At 43.8% G+C, this 21,192-nt stretch overlaps 1 protein-coding gene across 1 annotated transcript; it reads right to left on the reverse strand.

Moving 5' to 3' along the window:
- Positions 1–207: 207 nt before the first annotated feature.
- On the reverse strand, positions 208–10,544 carry LOC111970673 (MAP kinase-activated protein kinase 3). Its single transcript, XM_070445805.1, has 9 exons — positions 9,460–10,544; positions 6,094–6,233; positions 5,763–5,766; positions 4,229–4,312; positions 3,956–4,058; positions 3,700–3,775; positions 3,095–3,219; positions 2,795–2,872; positions 208–2,597 (listed from the first exon to the last, which is right to left on the reverse strand). The coding sequence occupies exons 1-9, from the start codon at positions 9,733–9,735 to the stop codon at positions 2,416–2,418; spliced, it is 1,068 nt and encodes a 355-aa protein (XP_070301906.1). The 5' UTR covers positions 9,736–10,544; the 3' UTR covers positions 208–2,415.
- Between the last annotated feature and the right edge of the window lie 10,648 nt (positions 10,545–21,192).

Raw genomic sequence — 21,192 nt, forward strand, 5'->3', positions numbered from 1 at the left:
TTGTTGTGTTACAGCCTGAATCTAAAAATGCTCACCCATCTACACACAGTACCCCATAATGACAGTGAAAAGAAAACATGTTTCTAGAAATTTGTGCAAATTTCGTGAAAAATAAATACAGAAATATCTAATTTACATACAGTAACAGTAAAAAGTTTAGACACACCTACTCAGTCAAGGGTTTTTCTTCATTTTTACTATTTTCTACATTGTAAAATAATAGTGAAAACATCAAACTATGAAATAACACATATGGAATCATGTAGTAACCAAAAAAGTGTTAAAAAAACAAAATATATGTTATAATTGAGATTCTTCGAAGTTTCCACCCTTTGCCTTGATGACAGCTTTGCACACTCTTGTCATTCTCTCAACCAGCTTCATGAGGTAGTGCATTTCAATTAACAGGTGTGCCTTGTTAAAAGTTCATTTGTGGAATTTCTTTCCTTCTTAATGCGTTTGAGCCAATCAGTTGTGCTGTGACAAGGTAGGGTTGGTAAACAGAAGATAGCCCTATTTGGTAAAAGACCAAGTCCATATTATGTCAAGAACAGCTCAAATAAGCTAAGAGAAATGACAGTCCATCATTACTTTAAGACCTAAAGGTCAGTCAATCTGGAAAATTTCAAGAGCTTTGAAAGTTTCTTTAAGTGTAGTCGCAAAAAACATCAAGCTATGATGAAACTGGCTCTCATGAGGACCGACACAGGAAGGACGACCCAGTTTCACCTCTGCTGGAGAGGATAAGTTCATTAGAGTTACCAGCCTCAGAAATTGCAGGCCAAATAAATGCTTCATAATTCAAGTAACAGACAAATCTCAACATCAACTGTTCAGAGGAGACTGCCTGAATCAGGCCTTCATGGTCGAATTGCTGAAAAGAAACCACTACTAAAGGACACCAATAAGAAGAARCGACTTACTTGGGCCAAGAAACACCAGCAACGGACAGTAGACCGGTAGAAATCTGTCCTTTGGTCTGATGAGTCCAAATTTGAGATTTTTCGTTCCAATTGCCGTGAACTTTTGTGTCCAAACGTTTGACTGAGTAAGTATTCACACCCCTGAGTCAATACTTTGTAGAAGCACCTTTGCCAGGGATTACAGCTTTAAAGGGACATTTCTAAATGAAAAAGGTAGAGGAAAATAAGTAGGCAATTAGTAGGCAATTTTCCTTTAAGTCGTCTTGGGTATGTCTATCAATTTAACACATCTGGATTTGGGGATTTTCTCCCATTCTTCCTTGCAGATTTTCTCACGCTCTGTTAAGTTAGATAGAGAGCGGCAAACAGCAATATTCAAGTCTTTCCACAGATTTTCAATGGGATTCAAGTCTGGGCTTTGGCTGGGCCATTCAAGGACTTTCACATTCTTGTTCTGAAGCCAATGTTGCTTTGGCTGTATGTTTGGGGTCATTGTCCTGTTGGAATGTAAATCTTCGCCCCAGTCTAAGATCATTTGCATTATGAAGCAGGTTCTCATCAAGGATTTGGCTGAACTTGGCTCCATTCATTGTTCCCTCTATCATTACCTTTCTCTCAGTCCCTGCCGCTGAAAAGCATCCCCACAGCATGATGCTGCCACCACCATAGCCTAGGTGTGCTGTCATGTTCCTTTTTCTCAGGAGTTGCTTCCGTCTGGCTACTCTCCCATAAATCACAGATTGGTGAAGTGCTCTAGAGACTGATGTCCTTCTGGCAGGTTCTCCCATCTCAGTCAAGGGCTTCTGTAGTTCTGTCAGAGTGGTCATTGGGTTCTTGATCACCTCCTTTACCAAGGTCCTTCTTGCCTGGTTACTCAGTTTGGTCAGACAGCTAGCTCTAGGCAGAGTCTGGGTAGTTCCATACTTTTTCAATTTGCCAATGATGGAGACCAGAAACATTCAACAAATGTTTTATACCCTTTCCCAGATATATGCCTCATCACAATCTCGGAGATCTATGGACAGTTCCACAGACTTCATAATACTGTTTCTACTCTGACATGCAGTGTCAACTGCGGGACCTTATATAGACAGGTGGGTTTCTTTCTAAATCATGTCCAAACAATTGAATAAGCCACAGGTGGACTCCAATCAAGTTGTAGTGACATCTCAAGGGTGATCAAAGGAAATTGGATGCATCAGAGCTCAATTTGGAGTGTCATAGAAAAGATGTGTGAATACTTATGTCAATTAGATATTTCTTTATTTCATTTTCAATATATTTGCCACATATTCCTAAAAACATGTTTTCACTTTGTCATTATGGGGTATTGTGTGTAGATGGGTGAGAAAAATATTTAATCCAGTTTGAATTCAGGCAGCAACACAACAACATTATTTACATTTGGAATAAGTCAAGGGGTATGATCATTTTCCACAGGCACTGTAGATAGTTGCAATATGGGTTTTACAAATTTACTGTTTAACACCATCTAGTGGCTTCTTAGTGTTAGAGTTAGATTAAACTGGGCCATTGATATGCAGTGTTTTTCATACCACGGAGTGGCAGTGTTTGACAGCTCTCTAGACTCACCTTGACATCGTCCCACAGTTCTCTGTCCTCTGTCAGAACACGGGATGTGTGCAGAGGAGTCGGAGGAACCACCATCGACTGCTTTAATCGTCACACACACACACACACACCACACACACACACACACACACACACACACACACACACACACACACACAACACACACACACACACACACCCAAACACATGACAACACACACACAGCACATCACACGGGTCTCATATTATCAACCGCACTCAGACAGTGTTCTCAGACATGCAGTAAGCAGCACCCTCACATTGATCCAGGGGTGGTTCATGAACTGCCCGATGGTCATCCTCTCGTTTGGGTCTGTCTTCAGCAGCTGGTTGATCAGCTGTTTGGCCACAGAGGGTATGGTCATAGGTCAACAAGCATATCAAATAAAACATGAACATCAGGTAAACTAGACAAGATCTTTGTCAAAGGACCTACAAATCACAACCGTAGACGAATCCGTCCAAAATATTTTGTAATTAGCAGAACATAGTTTGTATTGCAGTGAAGCCTCTAGTATAGACCATTCAACCCCACAGTATTCAATTGTCTCTAGTCTGACCTTCCTCCGACACTTCGGCCCACTCAGGGTTAGGGAAGTTGTACTGGCCCATCCTGATCCTCTGCTTCATCCCTGGAGAGATGGCCTGGCCCGTGTTCGAGTAGAACGGAGGGAATCCACACAGCCTGGGGATACAGCACACACTTTACTCATTCAACAGTCATTCAACAGTCATTCAACAGCAATATAACAGCAATTTAACAGTCCTTTAACAGTCCTTTAACAGTTATTTAACGGTCATTTAACAGTCCTTTAACAGTTATTTAACGGTCATTTAACGGTCCTTTAACGGACCTTTAACAGTCCTTTAACACTCATTCAACAGCAATTCAACAGTAATTTAACCGTCCTTTAACAATCATTTAACAGTCATTCATACTAAATACAAGGAGGGAGAGAAGGAGAGGTAGAAAGCAAGTAGTGGACCATGAGGAACCGAGTGTTGAAAGAGAGGGAGAGGAGAACCAGGAAGTGCAGAGAAGGGAGAGTAGAAATGAGGCCCAGGAGGGAACAGTAGGGAGAGTGAGAGTGAATAAGAAGCCTGTGACTTGATTCTCACACACTTACTCTCACACTTATAGCACAAAGACACACTAGGTACTCACAGGATGTACATGRTCACGCCCAGAGACCACATGTCACATGACTTGTCATACTTCTCTGGCCCGAGCACCTCGGGGGCTGATGGATAGACAGACAGACACAAATAGAGACCAAGAGACAACTAGTCAGGCAGACAGACAGGCAGAGACAGGGACAATATGTGGGGAAAAGTCAACCATAAAACGTTATAGCCTACACACCATYCACATCTGGATAGTATACTACACTACTACTGGTGTAACTGACCCAACCACTCACCAACATAGTAAGGGGTGTAACAGGGTGTCTGGAGGGAGTTGTGGAGGTCAGTCAGTTTCAGAACACCATTGCTCTCCTTGGTGGTGTAGAGCAGATTTTCAGGCTGTTGTGTGTTTATGTCCGTGTGGAGGGAGGTGTAAAAAAGACGAAAGCAATAAGTTCATCATCACTAAAACCACCAGTGGTAAAGACACCTGTCAGCGAGTGTCAGATGAAAGAGATACAGGGGTGTACATGTCTGTGAGTGATGTGTGTCTAGGAGTATAGTCCCACCTTGACATCTCTGTGAGCTATGTCCATGTGGTGGAGGTACTCGATGGCCGTACCTATGTCCCTCATGATCTCTGAAGCCTCTGACTAAAAGCCATGACATAAATCTGATTAACATAGAGCATACGGGTCACTGTAAATCACAGAGCACTGTAAATGACACGCTTGGATGAAAGGTGCCCATATCAAACGGCCTGCTCCTCAGTCATAGTTGCTAATATTTGCATATTATTAGTAGTATTGGATAGAAAACACTCTAAAGTTTCTAAAACTGTTTGAATTATGTCTGTGAGATTAACAGAACTCATATTGGCAGGCAAAATCCTGAGTTGAAATCAAAACAGGAAGTCAGAAATCTGAGCTTGTATGTATTCACCAGAGTCCCAAATGAAATCCCCTTGAGATATGATTGTGCACTGCCTAGGGGTTCCACTAGATGTCAACCATCAATAGAAATTATAATGAGACTTCTATGATGTTGTGGGAGAGAATGATAGCAGAATCAGTCAGGTGTCCATCAAGCAGCCATTTTCTGATCATGCTTTTTCCTCATGGAAGTCACTTAAGTTCCATTACTCACGAAGACAAGAAAGAATACTCCGGTTGGAACTTTATTGGACCTATATGTTAAAAACATCCTAATGATTGATTCTGTACTTAGTTTGAAATGTTTCTTCGACCGGTAATATCACTTTTTGAAGTTTTTGTCCGATATAACGCTGACCAGAATTAGCGTTTGGATATGTAAACCAGACGCGCTAACAAAAGAAGGTATTTGGACAAAAATAACGGATTTTTTCGAACAAAACAAACATTTATTGTGGACCTGGGATTCCTGGTGTGCTTTCTGATGTAGATCATCAAAGGTAAGGGAATATTTATCATATATTTTCTTGTTTATGTTGACGCCATCTTTGCGGCTGTGGTGTTTTACTTTTGAGCGCCGTCTCAGATTATAGCGTGGGTTTCTTTTTCCGTAAAGTTTTTTTGTAATCTGACACAGCGGTTGCATTAAGGAGAGGTATATCTATAATTMCATGTGTATAACTTGTATTATCATCTATATTTATGAGTATTTCTGTTGAAACGATGTGGCTATGCAAAGTCACTTGATGTTTTTGCCACTAGTGAATCTAGTCGCCTCAATGTAAACTCTGATTTTTTGATATAAATATGAATTTAATCAAACAAAACATGCATGTATTGTATAACATGAAGTCCTATGAGTGTCATCTGATGAAAATAATCGAAGGTTAGTGATTAATTTGATCTCTATTCTGGTTTTTGTGAAGCTATCTTTAGCTGGAAAAAATGGCTGTGATTATTGTGGTTTTGTGGTGACCTAACATAATCGTTTGTAGTGCTTTCGCTGAAAAGCCTATTTGAAATCAGACACTTTGGTGAGATTAACAACAAGATTACCTTTGAAATTATATAAGACACATGAATGTCTGAGGAATTTTAATTATGAGATTTCTGTTTTTTGAATTTGGCGCCCTGCACTTCGACTGGCTGTTGTCATATCGATCCCATTAACGGGACTGCAGCCATAAGAAGTTTTTAACAAGACAACAAAGCTATTCCACTAAACAAGGMAAGCATTGTCCCTTAGTAATTACTAGGCAATTACTGAGCCCAATCTACAGAGCCCAAACACAATGACCAAGGAACATCATTTGATGTTTGTGTAGACTTTCATTAGGGCCAGGAGTTTTTTTTCTGACCACGTGACCTGACCAGGAAAAACTCCTGGCCCTAGTCATTAGTAATGTTTTTAAAGTCTAGACTGACATGCTAGATAAGCTAAGAGAGAATACATACATCATAGACAGATGCATTCTGGTTTATGTAGTCTGTGTGTTCCTTACCACTCCATGATGATAACCAGGCATTTTTCCCCCTGGTGCATGTTGTCATACAGGCTGAGGATGCGAACAATGTATGGACCCCCCGACACTCTCCAATGAAGCTCCATCTCCCGCCGCACCTTAGGACTATCATGCAGAATCTGCAACCACAGAGGAGGTGGGGATAGAAACACAGAGAAAGAAGGGAGATAATATTGTGCAGGTTTCAGAAACATACAGTATTTACTATGACAAGGTATGATGATGGGTGCAGCTTGTATCTGTATTGGAACGTGAATGTGAATGTGCAACATGTATGTGCTGTGAGTGTGTTTTTGTGTGCATGCGTACATGTTGTCTATAGCCACTTGGAGGAATTGATCAAGAGCATAATAACAGCTTCAATCAGGTTAAAAGCCCTGTGACCAATCTTTGTCCCACAGCTCTCTCTCTCTCACCTCTCTTTCTCTCACTCATTCACTCTTGCTCTCTCTCACTCTAACACACACACACGTACACAGTCTCTCCATACTCTCATATCAGTCATTCCATCATCCAAAATACAAACCGGAACCATTCATTCATATTACTGTTTTTGTTCAGTCAATTTGGCACATTTTTCAGATGTAAGTGGTATATTTTCTAAACTCTAAGTACAAAACTCTTAACTGAAAACAATTGTACTTCATGTTCAGAACCTTTGATTTTGCATTCATTGGGGTTTCACACATCTTTCATCCCTGAGTCATTCATGCAAAATCTAAGTTTTCCATAAAATACATTTAGTTTAGTCACCAATACATCAGATATTGATACTCACCATTTAGTCATTTTAACTACCATTTAATCCAATAGCAAAAAAATGTATATATATATACATTTCAAAACTGTTCTTTTTGAAGTGCTGAATAGAAAGAATAGTAGATGGTAAATATCATTTTTCATACAGCATTTGATAATACTGTAACTTGACAAGCACATTATTTTTTATAATGTGTATCCAATTGCAGTTTGTGGGCATTTTGAGAAGTATGTCATTCTTACAGTTTCATTATCCTTATAGAGCACAAATGTAAGACAAATCATAAGAAATAGGGGTATTTTAAAGCAGTTGGCTATTGTAAWAAAAGGAGCACGGTGTTGTATGCCATTCCTGCCCCATGCAACATTGAAAAAGATCACCTTTTCTACGTGACTTGTTAACTGATACAGTATCGCCTCTCCCGTCTCTCTGCTTGAAATCTATCGGCTTACATTGTATAACAGAAATTCAGATAACGATTGGAATATATTGTTATATATTATTATTTCTTTTTTTATTTAACCTTTATTTAMCTACGCAAGTCAGTTAAGAACAAATTCCTTATTTACAATGACGGCCTACCATGGCCAAACCCGAACCCGGACAACGCTGGGCCTATTGTGCGCCGCCCGATGGGACTCCCAATCACGGCCGGTTGTGATACAGCCTGTAATCAAACCAGGGTTTGTAGTGATGCCTCTAGCACTGAGATGCATTGCCTTAGACCGCTGCACCACTCGGGAGCCTAGTACAATCCAGGCATTTCAGCAGTGCATTGTACACTACACTACAGTATAATTCCAAATGGTGGCACATACCGAGCCGGATGAAGAAATCATAGGTCCCATAGGTATTTGTTGTACTCAGTCAATTGAAAATGTGCTTGGAATTTTGAAACATGAGCTATTTGATGATCTGTTTAGATTTTTTATTTAGATTCTGTTTAGATKTTTGTGCTTAGAGTTTTTAATATGTACCACATACTTAAAATTGCACCAAAGTGATTGAAAAAAAATGTMATTTGCTTTGCAGGAGGATTCCCTGCAGAACTTTAAGAATGCATGCTGCATTTTATGAGTGCATTCAAAATGTACCAGTAATAACAACCTTGCAAAGGGATTGGATGTGAGGTTGGGAGGGATCCCATGTCCCCAGACACCACAGTCAGAGAAACTAGCCTCTCCTCTGTTTATGACAGGAACTAGTGCATTGTGGGACAGGAAGGAGAGGGCAGGTTGAGATTAAACTGTTTATAGAGGAGGAACCTAATACTCAGCCTAAACATTGTTCATAACACAAACACTGACAGAACAGAACATAAGCATGTATTCACAGTGGCTTCAGTGGTTGACCTTCAAAGAATGGAAGTAAACACTCAACAGTTAATCAGACCACAGAACCCCGTGTCCAGAAGGATAGATAGAGCGTAGAGTGCATGCCAAGGCAGAACTTAACGACAGGGATGGACAGTTTTGGTCACATTATATGCAGGCTATTGTTCCAGCCCAGTACAAACACACCAGGTTTAACTAATAGCAATGTAAACTGAAGGCCTTCATGAGTTGAATCAGGTATGTCAGAGCATGGCTGAAACAAAAGTCTGCACACTGTGGTCCCTGTTGCCCATCCCTAATTTAGGACCTCACCAGAGTAAATCCTCCTAGATGGAACATAGAATCAGTCCAGACAGAGCATGGCAATGTCCATACAAAATTACATTGACCACAGGCACTAACAAAAAACCCTCTGCATAAGACCTGGTCCCAGACAGCACATCCCTGTCTCTCCCCAGATTAATCCACTATCTGTATGTGCAGGAGTAATCTAGTTAGTTTAAAGGGCAGCACTGTTGCCGCCTGTGGCTCCTCTCCAAACCGGCTCACAGAGAGACAGTTTCATCTGCCCTGATCTATTGGTGTTATCAATGCTTAAGTGGACCTCTTTAAAAGAGAAAGGCAACTTYGTCTTGTTTGTTGGTACAGTAAATATATCAGAGGGAGGAAGAAGGGGAGACTCAGGTGACAGTAACTTCCCTGCACGAATGTCAACTTCTGCACATCAGACACTGTATACTGCATGCATGTGCACTGATGCCCACGTATGTACTGTAAATTATTGGGGATGTGACTGGCAATCATATGTTTTTAGCATTATATCCAAGGTGGGCGTATGTCCTTCATACAACTCCAACGCAAATCAGACAAAGGACGTGATTCCATTGGTACTAGCAAACCAATAAGAAAGATGCAAGAGACTGAGGAGACTGTCTGAGATGGAAGAATAGTGAATAATTAATTACTATTCTCCCCCTTATCATCACCACTGCAAATACATTATCATGTGTCCTGTCATTTACATCAGTGGGCAAGGAAAGAAAGCAAGCAAGACCTAAAATACATGGTTCCCTGGGTCTGATGACTGATTGGTCTCTCTCTCTCTCTCTCACACACACACACACACACACACACACACACACACACACACACACACACACACACACACACACACACACACACACACACACACACACACACACACACACACACACACACACACACGAGCACACCACACACACACACACACACCTTGAGCGCACATTTATCCCCTGTCTTCTTGCAGTAGCATTCCAGCACTTTCCCGTTGATACCCAGTCCTAGTACTTGAGTTGTTATTTTGTAGTCCTCTGTGACTGCGTTGCGTTTGAACTCCAGTTGGGAATGAGCGGGCAGTTGGAAGAGTGTGGGACCGCTTAGGGTGTCATTGCCTGGGATGTGTGGTCCGCTGCCACCAGTCGTCCCCTGGAGCTGAGGGTCGGATTGGTTCACCGACTGCTTCTCCTTCCCATTACCATTATGTTGCATGATGTGWCTCTTGCCGTTCAAGTCCCCCTCCGTGCTCTCCAGGGGAACAGAGAGAGAGCGCAAGAAGAGGCAGTGGTGTCCTGGGGATATGTCACTTTTCCCCTCCCTCTCCAATGTCCGGCCGCAGGGTCACTGAACCCCTCCCTCTCTCTGAGACTCAGTTATATATTTTTCAGAGACCGTCGTCGATTTTACTTTAGAATATGGCGCAAAAATAGGCTAACTAATCCCCAATTGTTTTATTTCTTTCGAGGAGTAGCTACTCTATAATAATATTGGCACATTGACAGAATAATACGTTTTCAGATTGTATATCTAGAATAGTTCAATTAAGCATTTTGAACGTCACTATGAAGGACATTCTAATTTGTGGTATAGTTTACAATTGATTATGTAAAATATGATGTTGTATCTCAATAAATGGAACACAGGTCATTGTACMCCAGCAAATAAATTTGTACCGCATGTCCAGTTTGGTTGATCAAAATGCCAAGAACATTTCCTGCAAAACCATAGGCCAAATAAAACCAGGATAACAGTCCTTATTCTCTCCGTTATTCTCCTCTCCTGTACCCTCGTCTGGGTCTACGCCAAAGTCCCCTACGTCAGCGCAGCACGGCTCAAATTCATTCTCACTGCGTTTATCTTTAAGGAGCCACCACGCGTAAAGAAGGCATAGCAGTTTATAGCAGAGAGGAAGAGGCGAAGCGAGAGTTTTCACTCTCGCCAAAATCTGTCCGAAATAAACCCAATACGTTACAATGAGCTTATTTTGGATGTAAACTTGTCGCCTGTCTTCCCGCCTTTGGGACAACTACTCCCATTGTTAGGGCGGATACATTAGTGTCTCGTCATTATATACAGATCTCTGTTCATAGGAACTCGTCATGCATTACAAACCAATCACTAACATCCAATTCTTATCCTTACACTTGAAACAAAAAGTTGAAAAGGACAAAAATGCTAGTCAGTCAGTGTTAGTCTTTATTACTTTCACATACAAAATAATAGCCCAGTAACCATATTCCATATTCCAACATCAAAAAAGTATTTGAACTACCCTATGCAAGTACAATATTATATCTGGTACTTTAAAGTGCTATTACTGGTGCTTTAAAGTGKGATTACTGGTGCTTTAAAGTGATATTACTGGTGCTTTAAAGTGTGATTACTGGTGCWTTAAAGTGATATTACTGGTGCTTTAAAGTGATATTACTGGTGCTTTAAAGTGTGATTACTGGTGCTTTAAAGTGATATTACTGTTGCTTTAAAGTGTGATTACTGGTGCTTTAAAGTGTGATTACGGTGCTTAAAGGTGTGATTACTGGTGCTTTAAAGTGTGATTAGCTGGCTGCTTTAGAGTGTGATTACTGGGCTTTAATGTGTGATTACTGTTTGCTTTAAAGGGTTATTACTAGTGCTTTAAAGTGTGTTACTGGTGCTTTAAAGTGTGAATTACTGTTGCTTTAAAGTGTGATTACTGGTGCTTTAAAGTGTGATTACTGGTGCTTTTAAAGTGCTATTACTAGTGCTTTAAAGTGTGATTACTGGTGCTTTAAAGTGTGATTACTGTTGCTTTAAAGTGTGATTACTGGTGCTTTAAAGTGTGATTACTGGTGCTTTAAAGTGTGATTACTGGTGCTTTAAGTGCGATTACTGGTGCTTTAAAGTGTGATTCTGGTGCGTTAATGTGTGATTACTGGTGCTTTAAAGTGTGATTACTGGTGCTTTAAGTGTGATTACTGTTACTTTAAAGTGTGATTACTGGTGCTTTAAAGTGTGATTACTGGTGCTTTAATGTGTGATTACTGTTGCTTTAAAGGGTTATTACTAGTGCTTTAAAGTGTGATTACTGGTGCTTTAAAGTGTGATTACTGTTTGCTTTAAAGTGTGATTACTGGTGCTTTAAAGTGTGATTACTGGTGCTTAAAGTGCTATTACTAGTGCTTTAAAGTGTGATTACTCGGTGGCTTTAAAGTGTGATTACTGTTGCTTTAAAGTGTGATTACTGGTGCTTTAAGTTGATTACTGTGCTTTAAAGTGTGATTACTGGTGCTTAAAGTGTGATTACTGGTGCTTTAAAGTGCGATTACTGGGCTTTAAAGTGTGATTACTGGTGCGTTAATGTGTGTTACTGGTGCTTTAAAGTGTGATTACTGTGCTTTAAAGTGTGATTACTGTTACTTTAAAGTGTGATTACTGGTGCTTTAAAGTGTGATTACTGGTGCTTTAAAGTGCTATTACTGGTGCTTTAAAGTGCTATTACTGGTGCTTTAATGTGTGATTACTGGTGCTTTAAAGTGATATTACTGGTGCTTTAAAGTGCTATTACTGGTGCTTTAAAGTGTGATTACTGGTGCTTTAAAGTGTGATTACTGGTGCTTTAAAGTGTATTACTGGTGCTTTAAAGTGCTATTACTGGTGCTTTAATGTGTGATTACTGGTGCTTTAAAGTGATATTACTGGTGCTTTAAAGTGATATTACTGGTGCTTTAAAGTGCTATTACTGGTGCTTTAAAGGTTATTACTGGTGCTTTAAATGTGATTACTGTTGCTTTAAAGTGTGATTACTGGTGCTTTAAAGGGTGATTACTAGTGCTTTAAAGTGTGATTAATATTGCTTTAAAGTGTGATTACTGGTGCTTTAAAGTGTGATTACTGGTGCTTTAAAGTGTGATTACTGGTGCTTTAAAGTGTGATTACTGTTGCTTTAATGTGTGATTACTGTGCTTTAAAGTGTGATTACTGTTGCTTTAATGTGTGATACTGGTGCTTTAAAGTGTGATTACTGTTGCTTTAAAGTGTGATTACTGTTGCTTTAAGGGCTTTTACTGTTGCTTTTAAGTGTGATTACTGTTGCGTTAATGTGTGATTACTGGTGTTTTAAAGTACTATTACCGGTGCTTTAAAGTATGATTACTGTTGCTTTAAAGTGTGATTACTGTTGCTTTAAAGTGCTTTTACTGGTGCTTTAAAGTGTGATTACTGGTGTTTTAAGTACGGTTACTGGGCCTTTAAAGTGCTCTAAAGTGCAATCAAGGTGCTTTAAAGTGCAATAAAGGTGCTTTAAAGTGCAATCATGGAGCTTTAAAGTGCTATTACTCAGTAATGAAGGGTACTTGTGTGACATGAGGTTATGTGATTAGAAAGAAAAGGTGTCAACATCATCTGGAATTGTTTGTGTGTATAGCCAAAGGAGTATATGTGTGTGCTTTACCTAATGCCTGCCTCAAGGTGTTTCTTGTGTGTTTGTGTACTGTGTTTGTGTACTGTGTTTGTGTACTGTGGGTGTGAGTTATTTTATGTATGTGTGGTGTTTTCCTATGGCTCTCACGTCTCTCCAGTGTGGCCTGGTTGACTGTCATCAAATCAAATGAAATCAAATTTATTTATATAGCCCTTCTTACATCAGCTGATATCTCAAAGTGCTGTACGAAACCAGCCTAAAACCCAAACAGCAAGCAATGCAGGTGTAGAAGCACGGTGGCTAGGAAAAATCCCTAGAAAGGCCAAAACCTAGGAAGAAACCTAGAGAGGAACCAGGCTATGAGGGGTGGCCAGTCCTCTTCTGGCTGTGCCGGGTGGAGATTATAACAGAACATGGCCAAGATGTTCAAATGTTCATAAATTACCAGCATGGTCAAATAAAATAATCACAGTAGTTGTCGAGGTTGCAGCAAGTCAGCACCTCAGGAGTAAATGTCAGTTGGCTTTTCATAGCCGATCATTAAGAGTATCTCTACCGCTCCTGCGGTCTCTAGAGAGTTGAAAACAGCAGGTCTGGACATGTAGCACGTCCGGTGAACAGGTCAGGGTTCCATAGCCGCAGGCAGAACAGTTGAATATGGAGCAGCAGCACGGCCAGGTGACTGGGACAGCAAGGAGTCATCATGCCAGGTAGTCCTGAGGCATGGTCCTAGGCTCAGGTCCTCCGGAGAGAGAAAGAAAGAGAGAAAGAGAGAATTAGAGAGAGCATACTTAAATTCACACAGGACACAGGATAAGACAGGATAAGTACTCCAGATATAACAAACTGACCCTAGCCCCCCGACACATAACTACTGCAGCATAAATACTGGAGGCTGAGACATATGGGGTCAGGAGACACTGTGGCCCCATCCGATGATACCCCTGGACAGGGCCAAACAGGAGATGGATAAACCCACCCACTTTGCCAAAGGACAGCCCCACACCACTAGAGGGATATCTTCAACCACCAACTTACCATCCTGAGACAAGGCCGAGTATAGCCCACAAAGATCTCCGCCACGGCACAACCCAAGGGGGGGCGCCAACCCAGACATGAAGATCACGTCAGTGACTCAACCCACTCAAGTGACCCACCCCTCCTAGGGACGGCATGAAAGAGCACAGTAAGCTAGTGACTCAGCCCCTGTAATAGGGTTAGAGGCAGAGAATCCCAGTGGAGAGAGGGAACCGGCCAGGCAGAGACAGAGGGTGGTTCGTTGCTCGAGTGCCTTTCCGTTCACCTTCACACTCCTGGGCCAGACTACACTCAATCATATGACCCACTGAAGAGATGAGTCTTCAGTAAAGACTTAAAAGTTGAGACCGAGTCTGCGTCTCTCACATGGGTAGGCAGACCATTCCATAAAAATGGAGATCTATAGGAGAAAGCCCTGCCTCCAGCTGTTTGCTTAGAAATTCTAGGGACAATTAGGAAGCCTGCGTCTGTGACCGTAGCGTACGTGTAGGTATGTACGGCAGGACCAAATCGGAAAGATAGGTAGGAGCAAGCCCATATAATGTTTGTAGGCTTAGCAGTAAAACCTTGAATCAGCCCTTGCCTTAACAGGAAGCCAGTGTAGGGAGGCTAGCACTGAGTAATATGATACAAAATGTTGGTTCTTGTCAGGATTCTAGCAGCCGTATTTTGCACTAACTGAAGTTTATTTAGTGCTTTATCGCGGTAGCCGGAAAGTAGAGAGCATTGCATTAGTTAAACCAAGAAGTAACAAAAGCATGGATACATTTTTCTGCATCATTTTTGGACAGAAAGTTTCTGATTTCGCAATGTTACGTAAGAAAAAAAGCTGTCCTTGAAACAGTCTTGATATGTTCGTCAAAAGAAGAATCAGGGTCCAGAGTAATGCCGAGGTCCTTCACAGTTTTATTTGAGACGACTTTACAACCATCAAGATTAATTGTCAGATTCAACAGAAGATCTCTTTGTTTCTTGAGACCTAGAACAAGCATCTCTGTTTTGTCCGAGTTTAAAAGTAGAAAGTTTGCAGCCATCCACTTCCTTATGTCTGAAAGACAGGCTTCTAGCGAGGGCAATTTTGGGGTTTCACCATGTTTCATTGAAATGTACAGCTGTGTGTCATCCGCATAGCAGTGAAAGTTAACATTATGTTTTCGAATGACATCCCCAAGAGGTAAAGTATATAGTGAAAACAATAGTGGTCCTAAAACGGAACCTTGAGGAACTGTGACCCGCTTTGTGTGACACTGGTCCGGTGAGTCCAGATACTCCCCCAGACACTGTTTCCTAAACCTGTCCACCACTCTGGCCATGTCTCCCCCCAGAGAGGACGGGTTGGAGTGCGCGTCCTGGGTGGGGTTCCCTATACACACTGTCCGCATGATGGCCAGCACCTCCTTATCCTGCATGCCCTAGTGCCGACAAGGTTAGAGGTCAGAGGTTAGGTCATGATAGGGCCATTGAAAGAGAGAGTGACCTTAAGAGCCTTGATGCTCTGTAGTGACAACTGTCTCAGGACAGGAGGCATCCTGCCTGTAGGATTTGATTGTAATGGTCCTGCCCTCACCTTGATTCTGTTGTGGCGCTGCTGCTGGATGACAGCCTGCTCCTGAGACAGGGGAGTCTCCAGACACATCTCAGGGCTTGGGAGGGATAGGAGCTTGGCACCTTGCCTCCCCAAGCCCTCCTTGAAACCACAGCTCCATATTGGCTTGGCACTGAGAGGAGTGGAGGGAGGGGAGAGGAGAGTGGAGGATAGGACAGTAGATGAGAGGAGGGGGAGTAGACAATGGGAGTTATTTCTAGCACTGCATTTGTAGCCATTCAATCACATCATASAACCTAACACAATGCTACACAATGCTGTTTGGGTGATGAGCTGAGAAGATCATGTCTCCATCTTTACTAACCTGGGGGGCTCAGGGCCCACTGCTCCCTTTCCCTCACTCTCTCTATGTCCGTTACCCCCCTTCTCCAGCTCCAGGGGTAGTCTTAGCTCCCCTCTCTCTGGCAGGCTCCTGTGACCCCAGCTGGCCCTCTCCTCCCACTCCCTCACCTGGCTCCAGGCCTTGATGCCCTCAGCCAAATCCTTCACTGTCACTTTGCCCCCCTCCATTCTGCTTGGACTGGACATCAGGTCATCCAGACGCTCTGACACTACAGGGATGCCCTGCTGATGGGGTTGCATCGATGTTAATAAACACACACATAGGCCTACACTTAGGCAGATAATGATTGCCATGTTATTTTTGATAAGATCACTACCTTCTCAAACACAGCTTGGGGGTCATTCTGACTGATGCATCCCTTGCCATGTTTGTCAAGCGTTTTGACCACTTCAGAGGGTCGGAGATCGTGAGTGCATGGGTACCTGTTAACCTTGCACTGTGTGGACCGGACTGCTCACACACAAGGCACATTAGTCCGTTGAGAAGGACCGGTCAGCCTGGCAAGTGTTCTGGCCTGGAGAAGAGACAAAGAAAAGTGAGTAAGACAATTAATTTAATGGGCTCTAAGAGCCATGGTAGCACTACTCATTGATGATTTACCTTATAAGCCTCAGAGGGTGTCAAAGTAAAACGCAGGACAAGTGAGGGAGTTCTCTGAATCTTTTTCTCTCTCTCCTCAACCAACATCTCCAGCTCAGTCACCGTCAGCTTGCTCACTCGGTCACCGTCAGCTTGCTCACTCGGTCACCGTCAGCTTGCTCACTCGGTCACCGTCAGCTTGCCCACTCGGTCACCGTCAGCTTGTCACTCGGGTCACGCTGTCGCTTGCTCACTCGGTCACCTCAGCTTGCTCACTCGGTCACCGGGTCAGCTTGCTCACTCGTCACCCGTCAGGCTTGCTCACTCGGTCCACCGTCAGCTTGCTCACTCGGTCACCGTCAGCTTGCCCACTTCGACAAATCTCATAGACTATCCAACTCTTGACAATGGACCTCCTTTGGTTAACCCAGTCCTGGTGTGTGGCGTCATTAAAATCCAAAGGCATCTCTGTCCTTGAAGTACCACTGTCTCTGTCCCGTGCTCCTGATGCTATGGCCGCACTGACCCATGTCGACCTTTTGTCGGCACTTGGCTTGCAGGCTTAAGCATGCACACGGGTCGTTTGGGCATCCGTGACACGATGAAAATCCTGTCCCTTGTTTTAGTGGGACCGAACACTCTGCTTGCTATTTTGAAGAAATATGTCTGCACTAAATCTCTCTTTTTAATCCGCGCCAGTTGTTCATCTATCTCCAAATCATACATTTTTATTTTTTATGCTCTTGAGATTATAGATCTTGTAAAATGAAATGGTTTTAGATGTATATTTGCTTTGTCGCCGATACCTAAAGCTTATTAAAGAGCAATGATACTATCAAGAGCAGTGTGCGGGTTTCTTCTTTTTTTCTTATCTTATTCAAATGGAGAAATACAGACAGCAGTTTTGGTTTCAGCATTTTGGTGACTTCTCAAGGCTGTCAACTGTTAGGGAGCGCAGCGGGTTCCACTCGTGCATGTTTATGCATGGTAACCATGCATAACCATGCATTTCTCAGTGGCCACTCCATAAGTGCAGGTTGTCACCAGTGAGCAGTGGTCAAGTAGTGTCCGTCTGGTCTCACAGACTAGACATAACATAGTAAATGTAAATCTGGGATAYTCAAATTATTGGTATGATATGTAAGTTTGCTATGGTTACATATGGTTACTTAAGAAAACCAAAAGCAAGATGGTTGGTCAGAGTGGTTGGGTGTGCGTATAGTGCGAACGTCTAGCAACCCACAGGTTGCAAGTTAGAATCTTATCACAGACAACTTTAGCATTTTAGCTAATTAGCAACTTTTCCAGTATTTAATACTTTTTAGCTACTTTGCAACTACTTAGGACGATAGCTAACCCTAACCTTAACCCTTTTAGCTAACCCATCCCCTAACTCTAACCTTAACCCTTTTAGCTAACCCTTCCCCGAACCTCAACCTTTTAACATAACTCCAAAACTTAATCATAACCTTAACCCTAACCCCTAGCCTAGCTTACGTTAGCAAGCTAGCTAARGTTAGCCACCTAGCCACCTATCAAGAATTTTTAACATATCATACGTTTTTCAAATTGTAACATATAGTATGTTTTAAAAATGTGTGACATATTGTACGTTTTGCTAATTCGTAACATATAATACGAATTGTGATTCGTATACACACAAAATGGGTGATGGAAATCCACATATTTATACATACCAATCGAAATGTAACATACCATAAGGTACACACCTGCTTATATAATGTCCCACAGTTGACAGTGCATGTCAGAGCAAAAAACAAGTCATGAGGTGGAAGGAATTGTCCGRAGAGCTCCAAGACAGGATTGTGTCTAGGCACAGATCTGGGGAAGGGTACAAACATGTCTGCATCATTAAAGGTCCCCAAGAACACATTGGCCTCCATCATTCTTAAATGGAAGAAGTTTGGAACCACCAAGACTCGTCCTAGAGCTGGCCGACTACCAAACTGAGCAATCAGAGGAGGAGGGCCTTGGTCAATGAAGTGACCAAGAACCCGATGGTCACTCTGGCAGAGCTCCAGAATTCCTCTGTGCAGATAGGAGAACCTTCCAGAAGGACAACAATCTCTGCAGCACTCCACCAATCAGGCCTTTACAGTAGAGTGGCCTGACGGAAGCCACTCCTCAGTAACAGGCACATGACARCCCGCTTGGAGTTTGACAAAAGGCACCTAAAGGAATMTCAGACCATGAGAAACAACATTCTCTGGTCTGATGAAACCAAGATTGAACTATTTGGCCTGAATGCCAAGCGTGACATCGGGAAGAAACCTGACACCATCCCTACTGTGAAGCATGGTGGTGACAGCATCATGCTGTGGGGATGTTTTTCAGCAGCAGGGACTGGGAGACTAGTCAGGATTGAGGGAAAGATGAACGGAGCAAAGTACAGAGAGATCCTTGATGAAAACTTGCTCCAAAGCGCTCAGGACCTCAGACTGGGGTGAAGGTTCACCTTCCAACAGGACAACGACCCTAAGTACACAGCCAAGACAACGCAGGTGTGGCTTCGGGACAAGTCTCTCAATATCCTTGAGTGGCCCAGCCAGAGCCCGGATTTGAACCCGATCTAACATCACTGGAGAGACCTGAAAATCGCTGTGCAGCAATGCTCCCCATCCAACCTGACAGAGCTTGAGAGGATATGCAGAGAAGAATGGGAGAAACTCCCCAAATACAGGTGTGCAAAGCTTGTAGCATCATACCTGTAACGGCGTTCCTCCTCCTCTTCATCCGAAGAGGAGGAGCAGGGATTAAACCAAAATGCAGCGTTGCGATTTGACATGATAATTTATTAAACAAAACAGACGAATACGAAAACGAACTATACTTGATATAACTAACAAAACAACAAACGGAGTAGACAAACCTGAACGTAAGAACTTACATGTGACTCGAAGAAAGCACAACAGGAAAAATGACTACATAAAACGAAACGACAAACAAACCGAAAACAGTCCCGTATGGTGCAACATAGACACAGACACAGGAGACAACCACCCACAAACAAACCGTGTGAAACACCTACCTTAATATGACTCTCAATCAGAGGAAATAAAAACACCTGCCTCTAATTGAGAGCCATATTAGGTCACCCTTTAAACCAACATAGAAACAGAAAACATAGACTGCCCACCCAAACTCACGTCCTGACACAACTAACACATACAAAACTAACAGAAAACAGGTCAGGAACGTGACATAACCCCCCCTTAAGGTGGAACTCCGGGCGCACCAGCACAAAGTTTAGGGGAGGGTCTGGGTGGGCATCGTGACCACGGTGGTGGCTCAGGCTCTGGGCGAGGTCCCCCCCACCATAGTCAATCCCAGCTTCCGTTTCCCCCTACAGACTGACCACCCTCCTATTCCCCACACTTATTTCCTGGGTAACATCGAGACAAGAGGCAGCACGGGATAAGGTAGTTCAGGACAGAGATATACCACAGGACAGAGAGGTAGGTCAGGATAGAGAGGTAGCTCAGGATAGAGGGCAACTCCGGACTGAAAGGCAGCTCCGGACAGAGAGACAGCTCTGGACTGAGGGGCAGTTCTGGATTAATGGCCGCTCTGGCTGAGCGGCAGCTCATGACTGCTGAGGCTCTGGACGTCATGGTGCTGACGCTCTGGACGCTCATGGCGCTGACGGCTCTGGACGCTCATGGCTGGCTGACGGCTCTGGACGCTCATGGCTGGTTGACGGCTCTGGACGCTCATGGCTGGCTGACGGCTCTGGACGCTCATGGCTGGCTGACGGCTCTGGACGCTCATGGCTCGCTGGCGGCTCTGGCAGATCCTGTCTGGTTGGCGGCTCTGGCAGATCCTGTCTGGTTTGCGGCTCTGGCAGATCCTGTCTGGTTGCGGCTCTGGCAGATCTGTCTGGTTGGCGGCTCTGGCAGATCCTGTCTGGTTGGCGGCTCTGGAGATCCTGTTCTGTTGGCGGCTCTGGCAGATCCTGTCTGGTTGGCGGCTCTGGCAGATCCTGTCTGGTTGGCGGGCTCTAGCGGCTCCTGACTGACTAACGGCTTCGACGGCTCGGGACAGACGGGCGGCTCTAATGGCTCGGGAAGACGGATGGCTCAGACGGCGCTGGGGAGACGGATGGCTCAGACGGCGCTGGGGAGACGGATGGCTCAGCGGCTGGGGGAGACGATGGCTCAGACGGCGCTGGGGAGACGATGGCTCAGATGGCCTGCGAGACGGATGGCTCAGATGGCTCTGCGGAGACGGATGCTCAGATGCGCTGCTGCGGAGACGGATGGCTCAGACTGATCCTGTCTAGCGGAAGGCTTTGGCTGCCTCTGTCTGGCGGAAAGCTCTGCGGCTCCGGTCTGCGGAAGGCTCTAGCGGCCTCCTGTCTGGCGAAGGCTCTGTAGGCTCATGGCAGACGGGCGGCTTTGCAGGCTCATGGCAGAGGGCGGCTTTGAAGGCTCAATACAGACGGGCAGTTCATGCGGCGCTTGGCAGACGGACAGTTCAGGCGCGCGTTGGGCAGACGGCAGACTCTGGCCGGCTGAGACGCACTGTAGGCCTGGTACGTGGTGCCGGAACTGGAGGCACCGGACTGGAGACACGCACTTCAAGCCTAGTGCGGGAGCAGGGACAGGGCACACTGGACTCGCAAAGCGTACTATTTGCCTGGTGCGTGGTACCGGCACTGGTGGCACCGGCTGAGCGGCACGCACC

The sequence above is a fragment of the Salvelinus sp. IW2-2015 genome, linkage group LG11 (genome assembly GCF_002910315.2).
Source record: "Salvelinus sp. IW2-2015 linkage group LG11, ASM291031v2, whole genome shotgun sequence".
Classification (NCBI taxonomy): domain Eukaryota; kingdom Metazoa; phylum Chordata; class Actinopteri; order Salmoniformes; family Salmonidae; genus Salvelinus; species Salvelinus sp. IW2-2015.